The sequence below is a fragment of the Trichoderma harzianum genome (genome assembly GCF_003025095.1).
Source record: "Trichoderma harzianum CBS 226.95 unplaced genomic scaffold M431scaffold_1, whole genome shotgun sequence".
In the NCBI taxonomy this organism is placed as follows: domain Eukaryota; kingdom Fungi; phylum Ascomycota; class Sordariomycetes; order Hypocreales; family Hypocreaceae; genus Trichoderma; species Trichoderma harzianum.
This window is the reverse complement of record NW_020209249.1, coordinates 2,603,185-2,620,184: the sequence shown is the minus strand read 5'-3', so window position 1 is coordinate 2,620,184 and position 17,000 is coordinate 2,603,185. Positions and strand designations below refer to the sequence as shown.

Sequence of the window (17,000 nt, the reverse complement as noted above, 5' to 3'; positions counted from 1 at the left end):
TTCTAATGCAGCGGCCAATGACAGCGACAGGACAGCCATACCAGTGGCCATTTCCCCACAGTGCGGAAAGCAGTCGACCCACTACCACGCAACTCTCCCAGCAAGGCTGAGCGCCTCCATCTTGTCTTGCATTTCATCTACTTCATACACAAACCGTCCAACCCCCACGAACTCACGCCGCCTTCCACGAGCCCCTGAGCCGAGCCCGAGCCCCGAGTCGGCGGCTGCCCGCAAACCATGGCCGACGACCTCGACTCCATCGTCAAGGGCGCCCCAATTGCCGAGGCCGCTGCCAGCGATGCCAATGCCAAACCCGGCTCCGGCGCAAGCCCCTTCTCGCCCGGCACTGGTGCTGGCAAGCCTGGCGACCCGCTGCATCACACGCCCAGCTCCCCTTCCATGATCTATCTCAACCTCTTGATCCTCGAGGCTTCCATGCGCGCCCAGTTCCTCGAGCTGCGCGCCCGGAAGCGACATCACACCTTCTTCCTCGCCATCCTGACGCTCTGGGTCGCCTTCTTTGGTTACAAGCTGTACTTTGCGCCGCGAGAGGATGGACGTGGCGTTGGAGGGTCTATATACTGGGCGGTCGAAGGCGCGCAAAAGGTGTGCTTCATGGGTGGCATTATCACCGCCGCCCTTGTCTGGGCAACGGGCATCTGGGATCGTGGCATCCGGTGGCCACGCCGCTGGTTCGCCATCTCCAACCGAGGCCTGCGCGGCTTCAACTGCAAGTTGGTCATCATCAGACAGACGTGGTGGGCTGAGGCGCTGTCGACCATAGGCTTTTTCCTAACGTACGGCCTCTTTTCGCATACCGCCAGTTCCTCATACCGCCTTGTCGAGCCGCAGCTGCTGCGCCAGGTCGAGAAGGAGCTCCAGCTTACAAGCGATAACCATCCCACCCTAGTCCTCCCCCCCGATGATGACGAACTTGGCGGCCATGAAGAAGATTTGGCGCCTGGTGGCGATTACGTTAAACTATTACTTCTACCGAAGCCGTTCTCGCCTACTTTTCGAGAGAACTGGGAGCTTTACCGCACTGAATACTGGGAGAGGGAGAATGAGCGTCGGCGGTTGCTTCGGCAAAAGGTCAAGGAGCATGACCGGAAAGTCGCAAAGGATCAATACGGTTGGCTGTGGTGGCTCCCCTGGCACCAGAGTCCACAGCCTCGCATCCGTCGCGAACCCCAAAAGATGCCCCATCACCGTCTAGCGAGCTCGGAACGCAAGCGTAGGAACAGCAGCGTGCGCCGCTCCTCGGTGAGCTCCTCGAGAAGCCAAACGCCGTTGGTCTTTGACAGCGATGGCCAAACAACACCGCGCAAACAGGCTCTTGCTGCAGATAAGCGCCGGAAGCAGGGATCTATATCAAAGGTGAAGAGGCCCAGCACTGACTCTCGGTCTGTGACGCCCGATATCCCATCCCGGCTATCTAGAGAGAGCAGCGTGACGGTTGATACGGAGACGGACGGCAGCAGCGGGCGGACGCTACGAAGCACGAGCAAAAGAGCCAGCCCAGCGCCTTTGTCGGCTGATTGATTGATTGAGTGATGATGTCAAGATTATACGAAGGGCATTACTGGAAATGGGACATGGTGTACGGCTTTTCTTTAAGCGTGATGGAAGCATATACTTATTATTCCGCATCACGAAACTTGAGTCTGTGTAATTACGGTGCATTTGTTTTCTCTTGGATTAGACCCCACACAATAAAACAAGGGATGAAAGTCAGCTTGTTGTCCATCCATATAATTGAACGATTTTTATGTTAGACAACTCTCCCTCAATATCTACTCCATACCTTTTATGAGTCACCAGAGCGCTATCTTTTCGTCCACGGATTACCGCTTCGGGAAGTTGATGTCCGAACGAAGACGAACTTTTGATCTGACTCACCATGCAGGATAAAAAACGGCTACTTACAGATACATATCCTTAGCATCATTTCTGAGACAGGTGGGTTCATGAATGTCAGTTGCATTGGTAGGTATCAAATCGATGGATGATAAATTTCTGGAGGATCACTACCGCTGCTGCTAGCTTCGTACACTAGTCCACATGGTCCCTCAACTGGTTTTCGAAGATTACAAGTATCAACGCGAGCTGCTGTAAATAAGTATCCAAAGACTGCATATTTCATCCCTTCAATCCTATCCGCTTTTTTTTATTTTTACAAACACTCATATCACGCTATATCATCTTTGCTTTGCTTTCTTCAATCAAGTCGCCATGTCTCGCGAAATCTCTCACCTCAACACCATCATCCCCTCCCCCTCCAACCCCCTCCTCTTCCTCCGGACCATCCAGCCTTCTGATGCCTCGGCCTTTTCGTCTATTCTGTCTTCACCGTCAAACAAATCCGATCCTCATGGCAAGGACATAGACATCCCAACTGCAGAATTAAGCATCTCCCGCATGAGGGAATCGGCAAGCAAGCCCACCATTCTTGACGCGCAAGGAAATGTTATAAGCGGGCCAAGCCGCGTCAACATGATGCTGGTGCTCAAATCAGAAGATGGAAAAGGTGAGAATGTAATTGGTCTGGGAGGATTCGGAGCGATCAAAGACTGGGAGCGAGGCGGCCAGAAGATTCGGGCTGGCGACGTGGGCGCGATGATGGATCCGGCGTACAAGCGCAAAGGCTACGGTGTTGAAGCAATGAAGATGGCGATAAACTGGGCGTTTTTACCAGCCGTTGAGGGAGGACCTCAGCTTGATTTGGTTACTATCACGACGCTGGAAGATAATGGCCCGATGGTAAACCTTTTAAATGAGAAGTTTGTGTTGGCAGGGAAAGGGATATCAAGACCTGCGGAGTTTGATGCAGACAAGAATGAGATATACTACGAGCTCTCAAAAGAAGACTGGAGGAGCATTGGCGCTAACTGATGTATATATACATACACACAATATTAAACAAGATAATATGTACATAGATGGCAAAGTGAAGTCTGACTCCCATGAATTTCCTCCATCGTCTTAAGGCTGAGCACTCCAGCCGCTCTATAAAACATCACTGCACATAGTATACCTTGTAGAGGTTGAAACTATGTTCACATTCATCTCATACAACCTCGTTCTACCATGGAACACTAGAAGCCATACATCAGCCGTGTAAGCATCAAAGTCTTAATATGAAAGTATTGAGAAGTAATAGAGGAATATAGCATGCGGACATCCATGTAATGCTCATGAACTAAGAGTCGTATATATTTCCTTCACCTTCATGATGTCGCCTATAACCTCTTCCTATAGTCATAACCCTGTTGAACGCAGCTCCAATCACTTGAATTCCAGTCAACCCTGCGAGCACCCACATAACACCAGCGATATAGTGCATTCCCTTGCTCTTTAGAACCTCCCCTGACTCGGCTGAGTACAAGGTTCTGACATCTGCTATGCCGAGAACAAGAAATACCAGCATGGAATTTGTAGTCGTCCAGGCAATCACAAGAAGGGCTTCAAACATCCGAGCTGCGTTCTGCGGCCTCTCCGCCACCTGCAGCGGCGAAGCCATCTTTTGTACCAGTAGAAATCTTCGTTGCTTCATAATGTTAACCTGCTGCTCGTATTGTGCTTCAAGCCTCTCGTCGTTCAATGCATCCATTCTGCCCTTGCCGTTCTGGGTCTCGACCTTGGGAAGTTCGAGAACCGGCTCGGCATCGGCTATAACGTTTCTTAGGTTGAACGTATAGCAAAATGCAAACACGTCAGAGACGTTGACGAGAAATGGCACGAGGATTAGATATTGGATGGACGAAGTGACGATCGGCCAGAGATCTAGATTCAGCAACGAAGCCATCGTCCAGAGCACATATATGAAGAGAACCGCGATGCCAAGTGAAGTTGTCGGATCTCCAAATATTTCACCGGGGCTTGATTGGTCGAGTCGTTCCAGCTGTAAAGATTTGTGTAACATTAGGCAATAGCAAATAAATGCATATCTAAAACACACTGTCAGTACATGGTATACAAGCTTCCAAATATACCTGTATCCGTCGAGCTTATGAGACGTACGTTGTGATGCTCAGCCATACCCAAAACAAAATCGTCGGAATTTTCAAGTTCATCTTCCAGGACTTATTCAAGGTAGATACGAATGCCGTTGTGAGGGAAACATCATACAGCCACTCCAGTACTAATCCTGTCACGTATCCGCCGATTCCCCAAAAGCCTGGGGACCCTACGCTTGTCGTTAACACTTTGAAGTATATGAATATGTTGCCTAAAGCAAACCATGCGAAAAGCAGCTCGAAGGATTCAAACGCGAGTTGGATTGTAAAAGCCACCTTCCGAACAATAGAATGTCTTGAGTTGAATATTTCATGATAATGTGTGATGGAGTAAATTGTATCCAGAAAGTACGCATTGACTGGTCTACGCCGCATGAAAAGGAGTTCACCGATAGAATCTATCCCATATTCCGTCGCAATCGCCGAAGTGGAATGTCGAATTACCCAACGAGAATTCGGTCTGGTGATCAGCGCAAAGAACACCAAGCGTAAGCTGGCCAGCCTCATGCGCGCAGCATGTAGTGTAGCGCCAGATAACGTATCCGGAGGTTCATTGGCTTCAAAATAGCTGTCCAGAGGACTCTTTCCCGTCTCATCGTCAAGGAGGGCTTCGTATCTGAAGGCGCAGAGCTTAGCAGGCGAGACTAGAACAAAGCCAAAGGCTGATTCAAACGGTAGGGTGAGGCAGTTTTGGAGGTGCTGTTCGAATTTGGACGCCGATCCGACAATTTGAAAGATTTCCCAGAAGCTCGTGTCTGGTCTGACTCTACCACAAACTGCTGCACACATGGGTTCGGCAGCCAAAGCTTGCCAGAGCTCGTAGATGGCGATACTACCAAGCCTTGTATCCGACTGGATAGGCACACACATGACCGGGTCCAACACACGAGCAAACCCTCGATATGCCCATTTCTCAGAACGTATCATGGTCAAGTTGCGTTCTTGAAGGCAAAAGAGTATTTGAATTGGAAACTCGTATTGTTTTGCGGTTAGGTATACTTTGTCGCGAACAATCTGGAGGCCGGTCTGGGTTGTGTGCTCGTAAAGGTGAGCCACCACATCTCTACCATTGACTTGTCGCCTTGCTATGCTCTCTTGGTAGATGCCCATACATGACAACAGGGCTTTCGTTTGCGGGTCTATGTTGTATCTTCCGGCGCTTAGAATACAAACAACTATGTTCTTCCATGATTGATCTCCCCATTGCTTGCAGAGGTATTGTACGTTATTGAACACACGCTCCATCGTCTCAGCAAAGAGTATGTCGTCTTCATTGTACATGTAGACGTTGATCATTATCTTGGTGCGGCGCGGAGATGCGAAAAGTGTTTGTCTCAAAGTGAAGCCTTCATCAATAAACTCATGAGGCTCACAAGTGATGGCCGTGTATCGTGTGTGCGTGAATTCGATGTCATCACTCTCCACAGAGCTCCTGAGAGAGGGTGGAATGGGACAATCGATCACAAAATTTCCTTTGTCAAGGAAGAATGGTGTCTTGGTTGGTTGTTTTCTGGATCGAGCCCCAGTCCGATTATTGAAGTGCCCAGGGGATATTTCATGTTGCTCTACTAGAATTGGCGAACTTTTAGAAACGTGATGTCCTGAGCCTTGAGGATTTTGAGCTATTGGGTGCTCAGTGTCAATCTCGTCTTCTTGTGGTAATGCATCGTAGCCTGGTTTCTGTTGCGACATGATGCTGGTTTCAATGGTGACTAAACGATGAGAGGACAGGCGTCTCGTGAATTAGCGATACACCAGAGTCGGATATATGACAATGGTAAGATCGATGGTAGGCTTCTCATTCTCATCCTTTTCTTCACCTAGCGCCTATTCTCATCTTGGAGAGCCGAAATGGAGGCGGGGATGCGGCTGAAAGAGGGAGGGGTTTCATCACGATGCCCGTCCGCAGTAGCGGTCGAATAGTTCATTTCAGCTGATGCATAGACCAGTGACAATTGGCCACAAGCGCACTCATTCCTGATTCGTGACAGCAGATGCATAAGGCGTACTCGTAGGCAGGGAGTAGCGTGTAGTGTCGATCTATCGATTTCAAGGCAGAACTATCTTCGATTCATAATCTTCTGCCTAAGTAGCAATCTATACATCACTCTGTCGCGTATATTCCCGTGGTTCGCAGGGTCTGAAGGAGGGATTGAAGTCTGCGCCGAAGTTGAACAGCATCGTCGACATATTGACACCATGTCTCTGCCATATCAATACACCAAGTTATCTCCAGCGGCAAGTACTCGGATCTTGGAGCTTCAACCATCGCACGAGCAGGATGGCCCGCTACGATGTAAGCTATGTGAGATTAATATAGAATCCGACCCATTCTATGAAGCCCTATCATATACCTGGGGTAAACCAGAGTTCACACAACCACTCATTCTTGAGGACGAGTTCGTAATATACATCACTCCAAATCTTCGCGATGCTCTGCTACGGTTTCGATCCAAACTCAACGTACGGCGTCTTTGGGTCGACGCCATCTGCATTAACCAGCAAGATGATGACGACAAAGCGAAACAAATTCCTCTCATGACTGAGATATATAGGCGTTGTTCGGGAGTCTTGGTTTGGTTGGGCATTGATGCTCGCGGATCATCGTCAATGGAGGCTGTTAATGCGTTTTCTCGACAAATCGATCATCAAGACGATGAGAGCATTATCCAAGATGACTTGGAGTCCCTTGTTCGCTTACCTTGGTTTGGTCGGCGCTGGATTGTCCAGGAGGTCGTTCTCAACCCAAACGTGACTCTTTTCTGTGGCGAAACCCAGATCCCGTGGCTTCGTCTCCTCCAGGTCGTCCGGAGTAGTCAAAACGTCAGCGGACTATTGTCGGTGGTGAAGACGATGGAGTCAATTTGGATATATCACTGTCTCGGAATCGAAGCCGGTTCACAGGCATCTCTACGACTGATAGACCTCCTGTCCATTTTATCTGAGCTGGGATGCGTGGACGCCCGCGACCGTATATACGCGCTCGCTGGTCTTGCTTCCGATACATTTCTCACCCAGCCCGGTGAGGTTAGTCGGGATCCGAGAGAGATTAAAGTCGCTGTGAGCTATAACACACCGGCCGAAAACCTATACATGGATCTCATTACTACGAACTTTCGCTGTTTCGACTATCGAGATCTTCTAAAACACACCGATCTTAGGGCAGACGGATTGCGCTTGGGCGGACTCTCCTCTTGGGTTCCTGACTGGAGGCTACCAGTAGTTAGACAGACGCTCTCAGGGGGATGGAGTCTTGAGGGGTCACCCAAAGTATCCCTTGATGCTGATTTGAACGCTCTACATATTCAGTTCCGAAAGAAACAGGGCGATCCTGGGTATATCATCCACTCATCGATTGAGAAAATCTCAAATGCCTTTCCTCTCAATGCTTCTCCGAATGCTATCATGGATTGGATCAAAGAAGTTTGGGATCTCTTACTCGGATGGGCTACGGCAGCAACTCGGGAGCTCTTGATACATCAACTCGGAATGATCTTCTTCCAAGACCACATGAAAGATGAGTGGTCCAAGGCAATCGCCAATTATGATTGGCAAATGTACTATTTTAAGGGCTATGCAGAATTCACGGAGATGATGCTGAAAGGATCGGAATATTCTCAGGACGAGAAGTTGTTCACGTTGCTTAAACGCACCATGGAAGGACGTCGACTTTTTCTATTATCGCCCAAGCCTGGGCGACCGACATCAAGCAACGATGAATCCAAGTCTATCAGCACCTCTGACCGGCCTGCAATCGGAATAGGCCCGTCACACGCACACCCTGGTGACCTTGTCTGTACTAGAGAAACCACCACAAAGACATGGGCTGGGATTTCACACGCCTGTACTGCCGACTCTACTTTCTTGCTTCGCGGGACTGGAGATGGTGTGACACAAGACAGATTTTTCTATATAGGCGAGGCCAGGGCTAATCGACGCCATGCTGAAGGCGCAGCTTGGGGAACAGGGCACAGACTACACTCCATCATCTTATGTTAAGCATGCTGGACCTCTCATGTCATTTCACGGGCGACAGGCTGGCAAAACCTGGCGAGATGAGGTGAGACGTCAAATGGCTATATTTATCTATGATATTTGAACACGAAGAATTAGGACAATCAATTACAACAACTTCTGTCAGAAAAAGCAGGCCAAAATTCCCTCCAGATCGATACATAAAGTTAAACACAGCCTCCACAACACGCAGTCAAATGATGAAACAAAAGGACACTCATGATCCTCAACCCATCTCCATGCTAGTCCTGTTGACTTGGCTCGAATCTCGCCAGAGCAATAGCCGCAGTATAATGTTTGCAAAGTGTTAAGGATGTTCGAGCCGAATAAGCGCAGGTGGTATATGATATAAACCGTGTCATTCATCCTTGAAAGATGGATCTGTAAATGACAAAGACAATCTTGACGAAAGGGACATCAGAGGTGTTGATTACACATGTGCCGCACCGATTCAATTAGCATTAGACATTATTTTCCACCGGGTGAAGTGTCAATATCGGCGAGTTGCTTCGCCACGGAAGGCGGAGGGCTCGTTTGGACCAGACCTCCGGATCTTTGGCCTGCTTGCTTGGCATTTCGAGGCTGCATGTAGTTGGCCGGCAAATTGGCAGACACCGTTGCCTTGGCGTCCTGGTACAAATCGAAGCACTCCGCGAGAATCTGGTCAGCAGTTTGGTCCGCCGGAGCAATACCCGAGTCGAGGATTTCCTTGATGTGGTCTTCCAGTGCTTCGAACTCGGATTTGTCGTACCGATATCGATCAGGCAATCCACTGTTCTGCAAAAAGGCAAGTAGGCCAGCGATGACAGTGTTTGCAGCTCCCAGAATCGTGATTGGAGTACCTTGGGAAAAGGACATGGAGCCAAGAGCCGTCAGCGTCGCCCCAATGAAGAGCTGTAGCAGCATCAAGATCCATCTGATGCCACTAGACGCATGGTGTAGGTAGAAGAACTTGGTGCGCTGAGTCACAGTATCCTTGTACAAACCCCGAGGCATGCCCCTGGGTGGCCAAACCCAACTGGTTGGATGAATGGGCGTATGCTGCTCCCGATCTCGAATGCCGCCTATTCCATGAGCAACGACGCCCCATTCTGTAGGCGAAAGGAACCTATGACGAGGTGTCTGGTGGTGATGCTCATCTCCTGGAGACCTGTGAGGCTTGGGCGGCGAAGAATCCTTAGGAGAGCCACTAGGCACTGGGGCCATAAGCTTGGGAAGATCCCCATGAGTATGAGAACCTGTAGACGGCATAGGAGGGTTATTGGTCCCCACAGAGAGAGGAGGAAGCGTGGGAGCTTCGGTGTTTGGATGTCCCTTTGCTGGCTTGGACATGATGGACTGGAGATGCTGCCACGATTGAAGGAATAGGGACAGGATTCTGAAACTGCTGTCTGCTGGGTTGGACACTGGGCTCGAGCGATACCAAGAACTCCGTGTTTGAAGCACAGATGAAGACAAAAAGACGATGAAGGTGAAGAGCCATGGCTTCAGAGCGAGAGAGAAAAGTAATTTCGTTCATGTCGGCTAATTCTTCGTCTGGATCAGCGGAAAGAAAGAGGCAGAGAGCGTGCTGGGCTCAACATTCACAAAAGCTCCTACCTGTCGTTGAAAGGCAGCAGAGTACCTGCGCATCAAGTTGCATTGGCACATGGCGAGACGAGAATAAGCGAAGACATGACATCAGCTTTTTCTTTGGCGATTAGGTGCTATCGCGCAACACGAGAAGCAGTAGAAAAGGGCATCTCGACATGCATGGAAGGACAGACCACTTGTAGCGTTGACCGAATATTTTAAGAGCGGGCATGATGAGGACATATGATATGAAGAGTAGCCGGTAGTGGCATATAAATTTGGAGTGTCTATCGATGCCATTATGGATGTCACATGTAAGTCATGCTTGCTGGATATTGCGAGGTTAGGTAGCGTTCGATAGCAGGCAATCCATCCAAACAGCTGAGTTGCTTATTCTCCCAAACACATGTGACGCGACCAGATGAATATTCGAACTGTAAAACTTGGCAAAATATGTGATCTGTTTGAGACGAGCATTACAAGCTGCAACTGAAGCAACAGGAATCAACGGCAGCATTGAGGCATGTACAGTACCAGGTTTAGGTAGTGGGGCTGGCTGTTTCACCGCTTTGGAGCAAGCGGCAGAATATCAAAAAAATTGTGGGCTTGAGAGCTTGCCGACTTGAAGCTTTTCTCAGTCATCAGGATCGCAAACAGTTTGTTGCCCAAAGGTGCAGTTGGATATTGCATGTTTCGCTGCACTTCTTCCCTAAAGCTTCTGCTGCGTCTTCCGGGAACAGTGAGACCCGCCAGTCCCTACGGCAGTATCGCCCCAAAAGTCAACACACTCACGACCCGGCGCCTCATTAGCAGAAATTCTCCCAATTGGTCTTCTTCAATTGCGCCAATGGCAGGCACCGTCGAAATTGAAACCGTGGAGAAGGATGGGAAGCAGTTCCGCGTGGTCAAGGAAGGCAAGGCAACCATCCTGGTGCCTCAGGGTGCCAAGATTGGAGAGGACCGAGGAGAGGTGCAGCAGGTGTTTTACAATCCGATCCAGCAGTACAACCGAGACCTGTCTGTTCTTGCCATCAAAACATACGGAGAAGACATCTTGGCGAAAAGGAAAGAGAAGATTCTGGCAAGATCGAATAAGCACAGCAAAAAGCGAAAGCGAGACGAGAAAGATGACGGCAACAATTCTATCGAAACAGAAGCGACGGCGGACGTGGCGCCAGACATGGCTACTGAAGCTTTAGATGAGCAAAAGGGTCACAAATCGACATTCAGAATACTGGACGCCTTGTCAGCATCTGGACTGCGAGCGCTGCGATATGGCCATGAACTCCCTTTTGTCACCTCTATCAACGCAAACGACCTCTCCAAATCGGCGGCCGAGTCTATCAAGCTCAATGTGAATCACAACGGTCTCGATGATATAATCTCAGTAACGAATGAAGATGCTCTTGCGCACATGTATCGTGCAATCGCAGATGGCCTCTCCAAGAGGGATCGCCACGGAAATCCCACCAAGTCTCACAAATTCGATGTCATCGACCTAGATCCGTACGGCACTGCAGCACCTTTTTTCGACGCCGCATTACAATCGGTTAGAGATGACGGAGGCCTTCTTTGCATCACTTGCACTGATAGTGCTGTTTGGGCGGGCCATAGCTACTGCGAAAAGACATTTGCCCTGTACGGCGGTACCCCTATCAAGGGAATGCATTCGCATGAAGCTGGCTTGCGGCTAATTCTGAATGCTGTTGCGACTTCTGGCGCCCGATATGGTCTGGCCATCGAACCCCTGCTCTCTCTTTCCATCGATTTCTACACAAAAGTTTTCATCAAGGTCACCAGATCACCGCAGGCCGTGAAATTCTTGGGGTCCAAAACCATGGTGGTATACAGCTGCGACCACGGATGTTCCGCCTTTGAGACCCAATATCTGTTGAGAAGCAAGCCAACGCCTAACAAGAAAGGTAGCGGGTCGTTTTATAAACACGGCATGGCGGCAGGACCAACAGCTGATAGACATTGCCAGCATTGCGGCCATGTGATGCATGTCAATGGTCCGATGTACGGAGGTCACATCCACTCGGCAGATTTCATCCAAAAGCTTCTCGATCAAATCCCCAACGCCTCGCCAGAAGTCTATGGTACTCTCCCAAGATTAGAAGGCATGCTACGAACGGCCTTGGAGGAGATTATTCCGGGACCTGAAGCCGATCCCACCGTGGACCCCAAGGATGCTCAGCATGCGGAAATTGACCACTGTCCCTTCTTTGTTATCCCCTCCAAGCTAGCAACTGTAATTTCTTGTGCTGCCCCGAGCGATGACATGTTCCGTGGTGCTCTGATACATCTTGGTTATCAAGTTGGGCGAAGCCACTGCCGACCGGGCAGCGTCAAGACCGATGCCCCTTGGTCTACGATTTGGTGGATCATGACAGAATGGATCCGTCAAAAATCTCCTATTAAAGCGTCAAAGTTTACACCATTGATGCCTGGCTGGAAGATTCTACATTCTGCCGGGCTAGTTGGTCGAGAAGATGGAGCACCGCAGGGGCCTGATAGTAACATGGAAGATGTCCAGGCAGATGAAGAGCCTCAGAGCGCAGAGGCGGCGGGAAAGCCCGATGAGCAAGTTTCAAGCCCGAGCGAACTAGAGCTGAGGAAAACGCTGGTATTCAACGAGGATCTCGCACGACTGGGTCGCCTACGGGATACCCAGAAACTGGTACGATACCAAATGAATCCTCGACCAGACTGGGGACCTTTGTCCAAAGCCAAAGCCCAGTGAAAGTAATCAAGCAAGCGACGACAGACGGCATAGTCTGCCTTTAAGTTAATACAGGGCATTGCCCACATCAAAAAATCCTGAAATGATCCATTGGAGAGTGTCGACCAGAAGTCTAGATAAACTGAGCCCACTTACATGCCGTGAAGGATGCGCTTATGTCGAATGTGTGAAACTATGATCCTTTTACAAACCCCCACCAAAGGAGGAGCGGCGAATCATGCCGAATCACGCAGAATTAACGCCGGATCGCGTGCACCCCGTCGCTGCGACTCAGATGTGACACAAAATTGCTGCGCTAAAGCTCATACCATCAAGGTATGTGATATATACACGAGCCAACTGCGTCTCATTAGAGCCCTCTGGGTTTCTCATATTATTGCCAACTCTGCCCGCGTTGGTATCGATTTCAACGAATTTACTCATTTATCTATCGCATTTATCCTTTAACCTTTTTTAATGAGCTCCGCGAAGCCCCAAGCGGGGCTGACAAATGTTACCGGCGTCTCGGTCTCGGACGGCGGTATCTCCTGGAATGACAGCAATAATGGCAAAGGCGAAGCAAAACTTCAGAATCTGCTGTTTGTTCTTGACCGTGCACAATCCCCCGGCCAAAAGACAGGCTACATAATCTCAATTTTGGTCGAGAACCCGGAGAGTCCAGAAGATCGCTTCCGACTACTGCTCTTGCTCGCGGACGCTATCCCCGATGAACTCCGGCAGCGTCTCATCACCGGCCTACCTTCTTATCTGCGGCCTATAAATGGTAAGCAGGAAGTCGATGTCGTCGTATCAACGAAATCGGGCGTCGGTCTTTCTCTGCAGTTCTGGCAGAGTGTATTACAGCCTCTCTGGACCGTGATCGCAGAGCAGTCATCCGATGCAGACGGCCGAGAGTCACCAAACGTTCTTGTCACGGAAGATGCGCAAAGCGTTCGGAAATTCGCCCGACGCGTTGGTGGCTCTGAGGGCAAATCGGCCGGCGAAATCGCTGAATCAAGGACCATTATTCTTCTAAGCGGAGATGGCGGCGTTGTCGACCTCATAAATGGCAGCTCTCACGATGAATCTGTATTGGAGCAGCGACAGTTACTCTTAGCACTTCTCCCGCTGGGCACAGGAAATGCTCTTTTCCACTCTTTGCACAAGCCCCTTGGCAAGACTGAAGATGCCTCTCCTCTGGTACTGGGTCTGAGGACGCTATTCAGCGGCGTTCCCGCAAACTTGCCTCTATTCCGAGCGTCGTTCTCCCCGGGGTCGCGCATCGTCAAATTCACACCGACGACCGAAGAGCCTTTGGGAGACGACGCCTCCAGTAATCCGTTACATCTCGAGAAAGAAGAAACTCGAGTATCGCATCTCTTTGGTGCCGTGGTGGCAAGCTACGGCTTTCACTCCAGCATAGTCTATGAAAGCGATACTCCCGAGTACCGTGTCCATGGCGACAAACGTTTTGGCATGGTTGCCCAAGAGCTCCTCCGCGAATCACATCCTTACAATGCTCAGGTAGATGTTCGCCATCCCTCTTCGTCCTCGGCATCGCAGTGGGAGACTATCCCGGGAGATAAGCATGCCTATGTGCTAGTGACGCCGCTCTCTAACTTGGAGCGCACATTCACGATATCTCCCGCGAGTAAGCCTCTTGATGGGAAGCTCCGTTTAGTGCATTTCGGCACCATAGGGGGCGAAAGGACGTTGGATGTCATGATGAAGGCGTATGATGAGGGAAAGCATATTGGGATGAAGTGGGATGATGGACATGAGGTGCGGTATGAAGAGGTGGATGAAGTGAAAGTGACGGTTTTGGAAGAGGATGAGAGATGGCGAAAGGTGTGTATTGACGGTACAATTGTTGACATACCTCAAGGAGGGGAGCTGTCTGTACGAAAAGAAGAGAAGAGTGGGTTTAACATTTTGGTTGATTCACGGGTGCTGCCAAGCAACTGAACAGAGAGATAGGTGTTGGATACAGTGGATTTCTAAAGCGCGCCAGTTTGATTAAGATTGGATATTTCTTCAATATAGTCCACCCTCTCACTTATTCGCCAGCGCAAGTCTTAAAAAAACAACCTCATGGACCTTCCATCATTTTCTTCGCCCTCTTCTCTATGACGCGTGAAAATCCATCAACGCCGTCTTTCAGTTCTGTTATTCCTCCACCTTTAAGTCGATAGACGATTCTCCTTCGCTTCATTTCTTCTTCCTCTTCCTGTTCATCATCGTCTTCGTCGTCTCCCGCGTCCTCGATCTGGCCCTCTATAGCCCCGCGCATGAACCATCTGTCGTGGCTCACCAGCACAACAGCGCCCTCCCATTCGTTCAACGCCTCTCGCAGCGCAGTCACTGTCTCGTAGTCGAGATGAGTGGTGACTTCGTCGAGTACAAGGCACTGCGGGTGTTTCCAGAACAATCTCGCTAGCTGGCATCGCACCAGCTGGCCACCGGACAACTTGGAAATAGGGACATCTGATGCGAGTCGGCCAGGGAGACCAAGTGTGCCCAGCAGGCCACGGATCTCCCCCTCGTTGAGAGCGCCGTCAACTTCCTTGGTCAGGAGAGCAAGTGAAGTCAGTCCATGCTGAGCACGACCGATAGCCTTTAGCTCTTCAACGGCATGTTGGGAGTAATAGCCCATTCTGAGGCGGGGATGCGTCGTGAGCGTGCCGGACGTTGGCGAAGCCTCTTCAACAAGGAGTTTGATAAGTGTCGATTTACCAGCACCATTCAGTCCGAGAATACCAATACGATCACCCATACTCACCGTGAGGGTGACATCCTGAAGAATCATTGGAGATTTCGGCGAATATCGGTACGACGCCTTGTCCAACGAGATGAGCGATCCGGGAAACCTCAGCTCAGGAGGTTCAGGCAACGAAATAATGACGGGTCGCTGCTCTGGCGGAATCTCAATTCCCTCTCGGCTGGTGAGAAAGAACCCGACGAGATCCCTATTCAGCTTAAATCGAGTGCCCTTGGCACTGACTTGCATTCCCCAGCGGTCATCTAGCTTTTTCTGCCGAGACTTTGCCTGGCGAATCTTGTTCTGGTCGTCGTTGGCTTTGCCAGCCTTGAGGTTCTGCGCAATGGTCTTCTCCATGTGGGCTTTCTGCTTGTCTTGGGCCTCCTTCATCTTGATAAGCCACTGCCTTCGCTCGGATTGCGAACGTTCGTATGTTTGAATGTCGCCATGGAAATAAGTAAGCTGCTTATCCTTCAAGATGAGAAGATCCGTACAGAGCGAGATGAAATCGCGATCGTGAGAAACGAGGATCAGTGTAGGAGGCTTCTCCGTATCTGCCAGAGCCTGCAAGTAGCGCTGTAGCCAGACAATTCCCAACAGATCTAAGAAATTGGTGGGTTCGTCCAGAATCAGAATGTCGGCCTCCTGCAGCAGAGCCGATGCAAGCGAAGCCCGCATATGCCAGCCTCCAGAAAGGCTGGACAGGGGCTTATCCATGTATGCCTCGGTGAAGCCAAGACCCGTGAGAATGTTTCGGGCTTGGACTTCAATCTGGGCTAGTCTTGAGGGCTCAACCTGGATCTGCAAATCTGCCAGCATGTCGGCTGCCTCTTGGGTTTCCGCTTGAAGAGCTTCGGTCGAGATTTCGTCATCGGGCTGTTCGAGCCTATACCGCGCCTTGTTAATGACAGGAAATGGATTGCTTGAGCTTGACAATCTATGAGCTTACAAAGCTTGCGAGTCCGCAACGACTTTCTCGAATGCCACGAGAGCTTTCCTCGCCTGTAGTCCTCGAGCACCACTTCGTAGTCTAGCTTCTTTGTCTACGAGAAAGTGGCGCTTCTGAAGCTTCTCATGCTTCAGACCTCTCAAGGCCCGGATCGGAGCGTATGGATCCGCGGCGTCAACACCCTCCGAGAGAACTAGTAGCTGTCAATTAAAGCGTCGTAGATGTAATCGCGAAGAATATGTGTACCTTTGATTTCTTGCTCAATCAAGCTTCGGGCAGTGGCACGCTCAATGACTTCTTGCAGCACAGTTCCCTGGCCACTTTTCTCTGTTTTCGTCTTATCATCCTCATCGGACTCTGTGAGCTTCGTCTGCTGCAGAATGGCAATCCTGGAGCCCTCTTGAATCCCGGGAATGAGCTTCTGAGCAATAGCCTTGAGCAGCGCTGCAGTGATTTGAGTTTACCCCTTGGTCAGTCTCCTCGCAACCTCTCGTGCTAAGCATGTGAATTCTCACTCGACTTCCCCGTGCCATTCCGGCCAACCAAGGCGTAGCGCTGGCCTTCTTTCAACCGCAGCTTGGCATTGGACAAGATCTCAAGGCCATCTGATTTTGATTTGCCTTTGGATTTGCCAGCAGCCTTTTCAGTCTTCTCTGCCTTCTCGCCGGACGTAACGACGATGGTGAGACCATCGATGTCGAGCTATTCTCTTCGATTAACAGGTATCATGGGATCAACGGTGCCTCTGTGACGAACTTCGCGATAGCTGGAGCTGTCGATGTTGAAGCGAGTCTGCTTGGCCGTGCAGAGAATCGTGGCCACCGACTCAGCTGCCATGGACGTCATTTTGGCGGAACAGAATCGTTTAGTTTTGCTTGAGCTCTGTGTGAAAATGTGGGGGTTGCAGTTGTAGATGGAGTATCGCGAGTGCAGCACATCAAGTGACTACTGGACTAAGCCCATACGAAG

The 17,000-nt window shown here is 50.2% G+C and overlaps 8 protein-coding genes across 8 annotated transcripts; 5 read left to right on the top strand and 3 right to left on the bottom strand.

The window, feature by feature from the left end:
• Positions 1-115: 115 nt before the first annotated feature.
• On the top strand, positions 116-1,797 carry M431DRAFT_104629 (hypothetical protein). Its single transcript, XM_024911552.1, has one exon. It carries the CDS (start codon positions 238-240, stop codon positions 1,540-1,542), a length of 1,305 nt encoding a protein of 434 aa, XP_024780484.1. The 5' UTR covers positions 116-237; the 3' UTR covers positions 1,543-1,797.
• Positions 1,798-2,232: 435 nt separating this feature from the next.
• On the top strand, positions 2,233-2,892 carry M431DRAFT_477233 (hypothetical protein; the record flags this gene model as incomplete). The annotated part of the gene is made up of 1 exon (XM_024915550.1): positions 2,233-2,892. The coding sequence occupies one exon, from the start codon at positions 2,233-2,235 to the stop codon at positions 2,890-2,892; it is 660 nt and encodes a 219-aa protein (XP_024780483.1).
• Positions 2,893-3,160: 268 nt separating this feature from the next.
• Positions 3,161-5,842, bottom strand: M431DRAFT_131849 (glycosyltransferase family 2 protein). Its single transcript, XM_024912474.1, has 2 exons — positions 4,021-5,842; positions 3,161-3,947 (listed from the first exon to the last, which is right to left on the bottom strand). The coding sequence occupies exons 1-2, from the start codon at positions 5,706-5,708 to the stop codon at positions 3,200-3,202; spliced, it is 2,436 nt and encodes an 811-aa protein (XP_024780482.1). The 5' UTR covers positions 5,709-5,842; the 3' UTR covers positions 3,161-3,199.
• Positions 5,843-6,215: 373 nt separating this feature from the next.
• M431DRAFT_477231 (hypothetical protein) lies at positions 6,216-8,015 on the top strand (the record flags this gene model as incomplete). The annotated part of the gene is made up of 1 exon (XM_024915549.1): positions 6,216-8,015. The coding sequence occupies one exon, from the start codon at positions 6,216-6,218 to the stop codon at positions 8,013-8,015; it is 1,800 nt and encodes a 599-aa protein (XP_024780481.1).
• A 483-nt stretch (positions 8,016-8,498) lies between these two features.
• On the bottom strand, positions 8,499-9,236 carry M431DRAFT_73098 (hypothetical protein; the record flags this gene model as incomplete). The annotated part of the gene is made up of 1 exon (XM_024922103.1): positions 8,499-9,236. The coding sequence occupies one exon, from the start codon at positions 9,234-9,236 to the stop codon at positions 8,499-8,501; it is 738 nt and encodes a 245-aa protein (XP_024780480.1).
• A 667-nt stretch (positions 9,237-9,903) lies between these two features.
• M431DRAFT_477229 (hypothetical protein) lies at positions 9,904-12,345 on the top strand (the record flags this gene model as incomplete). The annotated part of the gene is made up of 2 exons (XM_024915548.1): positions 9,904-9,916; positions 10,343-12,345. 2 exons carry the CDS (start codon positions 9,904-9,906, stop codon positions 12,343-12,345), a joined length of 2,016 nt encoding a protein of 671 aa, XP_024780479.1.
• A 771-nt stretch (positions 12,346-13,116) lies between these two features.
• Positions 13,117-14,262, top strand: M431DRAFT_59258 (hypothetical protein; the record flags this gene model as incomplete). Its single annotated transcript, XM_024921536.1, has 1 exon — positions 13,117-14,262. A coding segment is annotated over one exon (1,146 nt), but the record flags the coding sequence as incomplete, so codon positions are not given.
• Positions 14,263-14,413: 151 nt separating this feature from the next.
• M431DRAFT_489577 (hypothetical protein) lies at positions 14,414-16,877 on the bottom strand (the record flags this gene model as incomplete). The annotated part of the gene is made up of 5 exons (XM_024916698.1): positions 14,414-15,968; positions 16,032-16,224; positions 16,278-16,475; positions 16,547-16,733; positions 16,788-16,877. 5 exons carry the CDS (start codon positions 16,875-16,877, stop codon positions 14,414-14,416), a joined length of 2,223 nt encoding a protein of 740 aa, XP_024780477.1.
• Positions 16,878-17,000: the final 123 nt, after the last annotated feature.

Excerpts from the sequence above, each read along its gene's own strand:
- M431DRAFT_131849 (XM_024912474.1), bottom strand. The coding sequence starts at position 5,708 with ATGTCGCAACAGAAACCAGGCTACGATGCATTACCACAAGAAGACGAG. Across the intron at positions 3,948-4,020 it reads GTATGGCTGAGCATCACAAC|ATATGCATTTATTTGCTATT; the intron begins GTACGTCTCATA and ends AGTGTGTTTTAG.
- M431DRAFT_104629 (XM_024911552.1), top strand. The coding sequence starts at position 238 with ATGGCCGACGACCTCGACTCCATCGTCAAGGGCGCCCCAATTGCCGAG.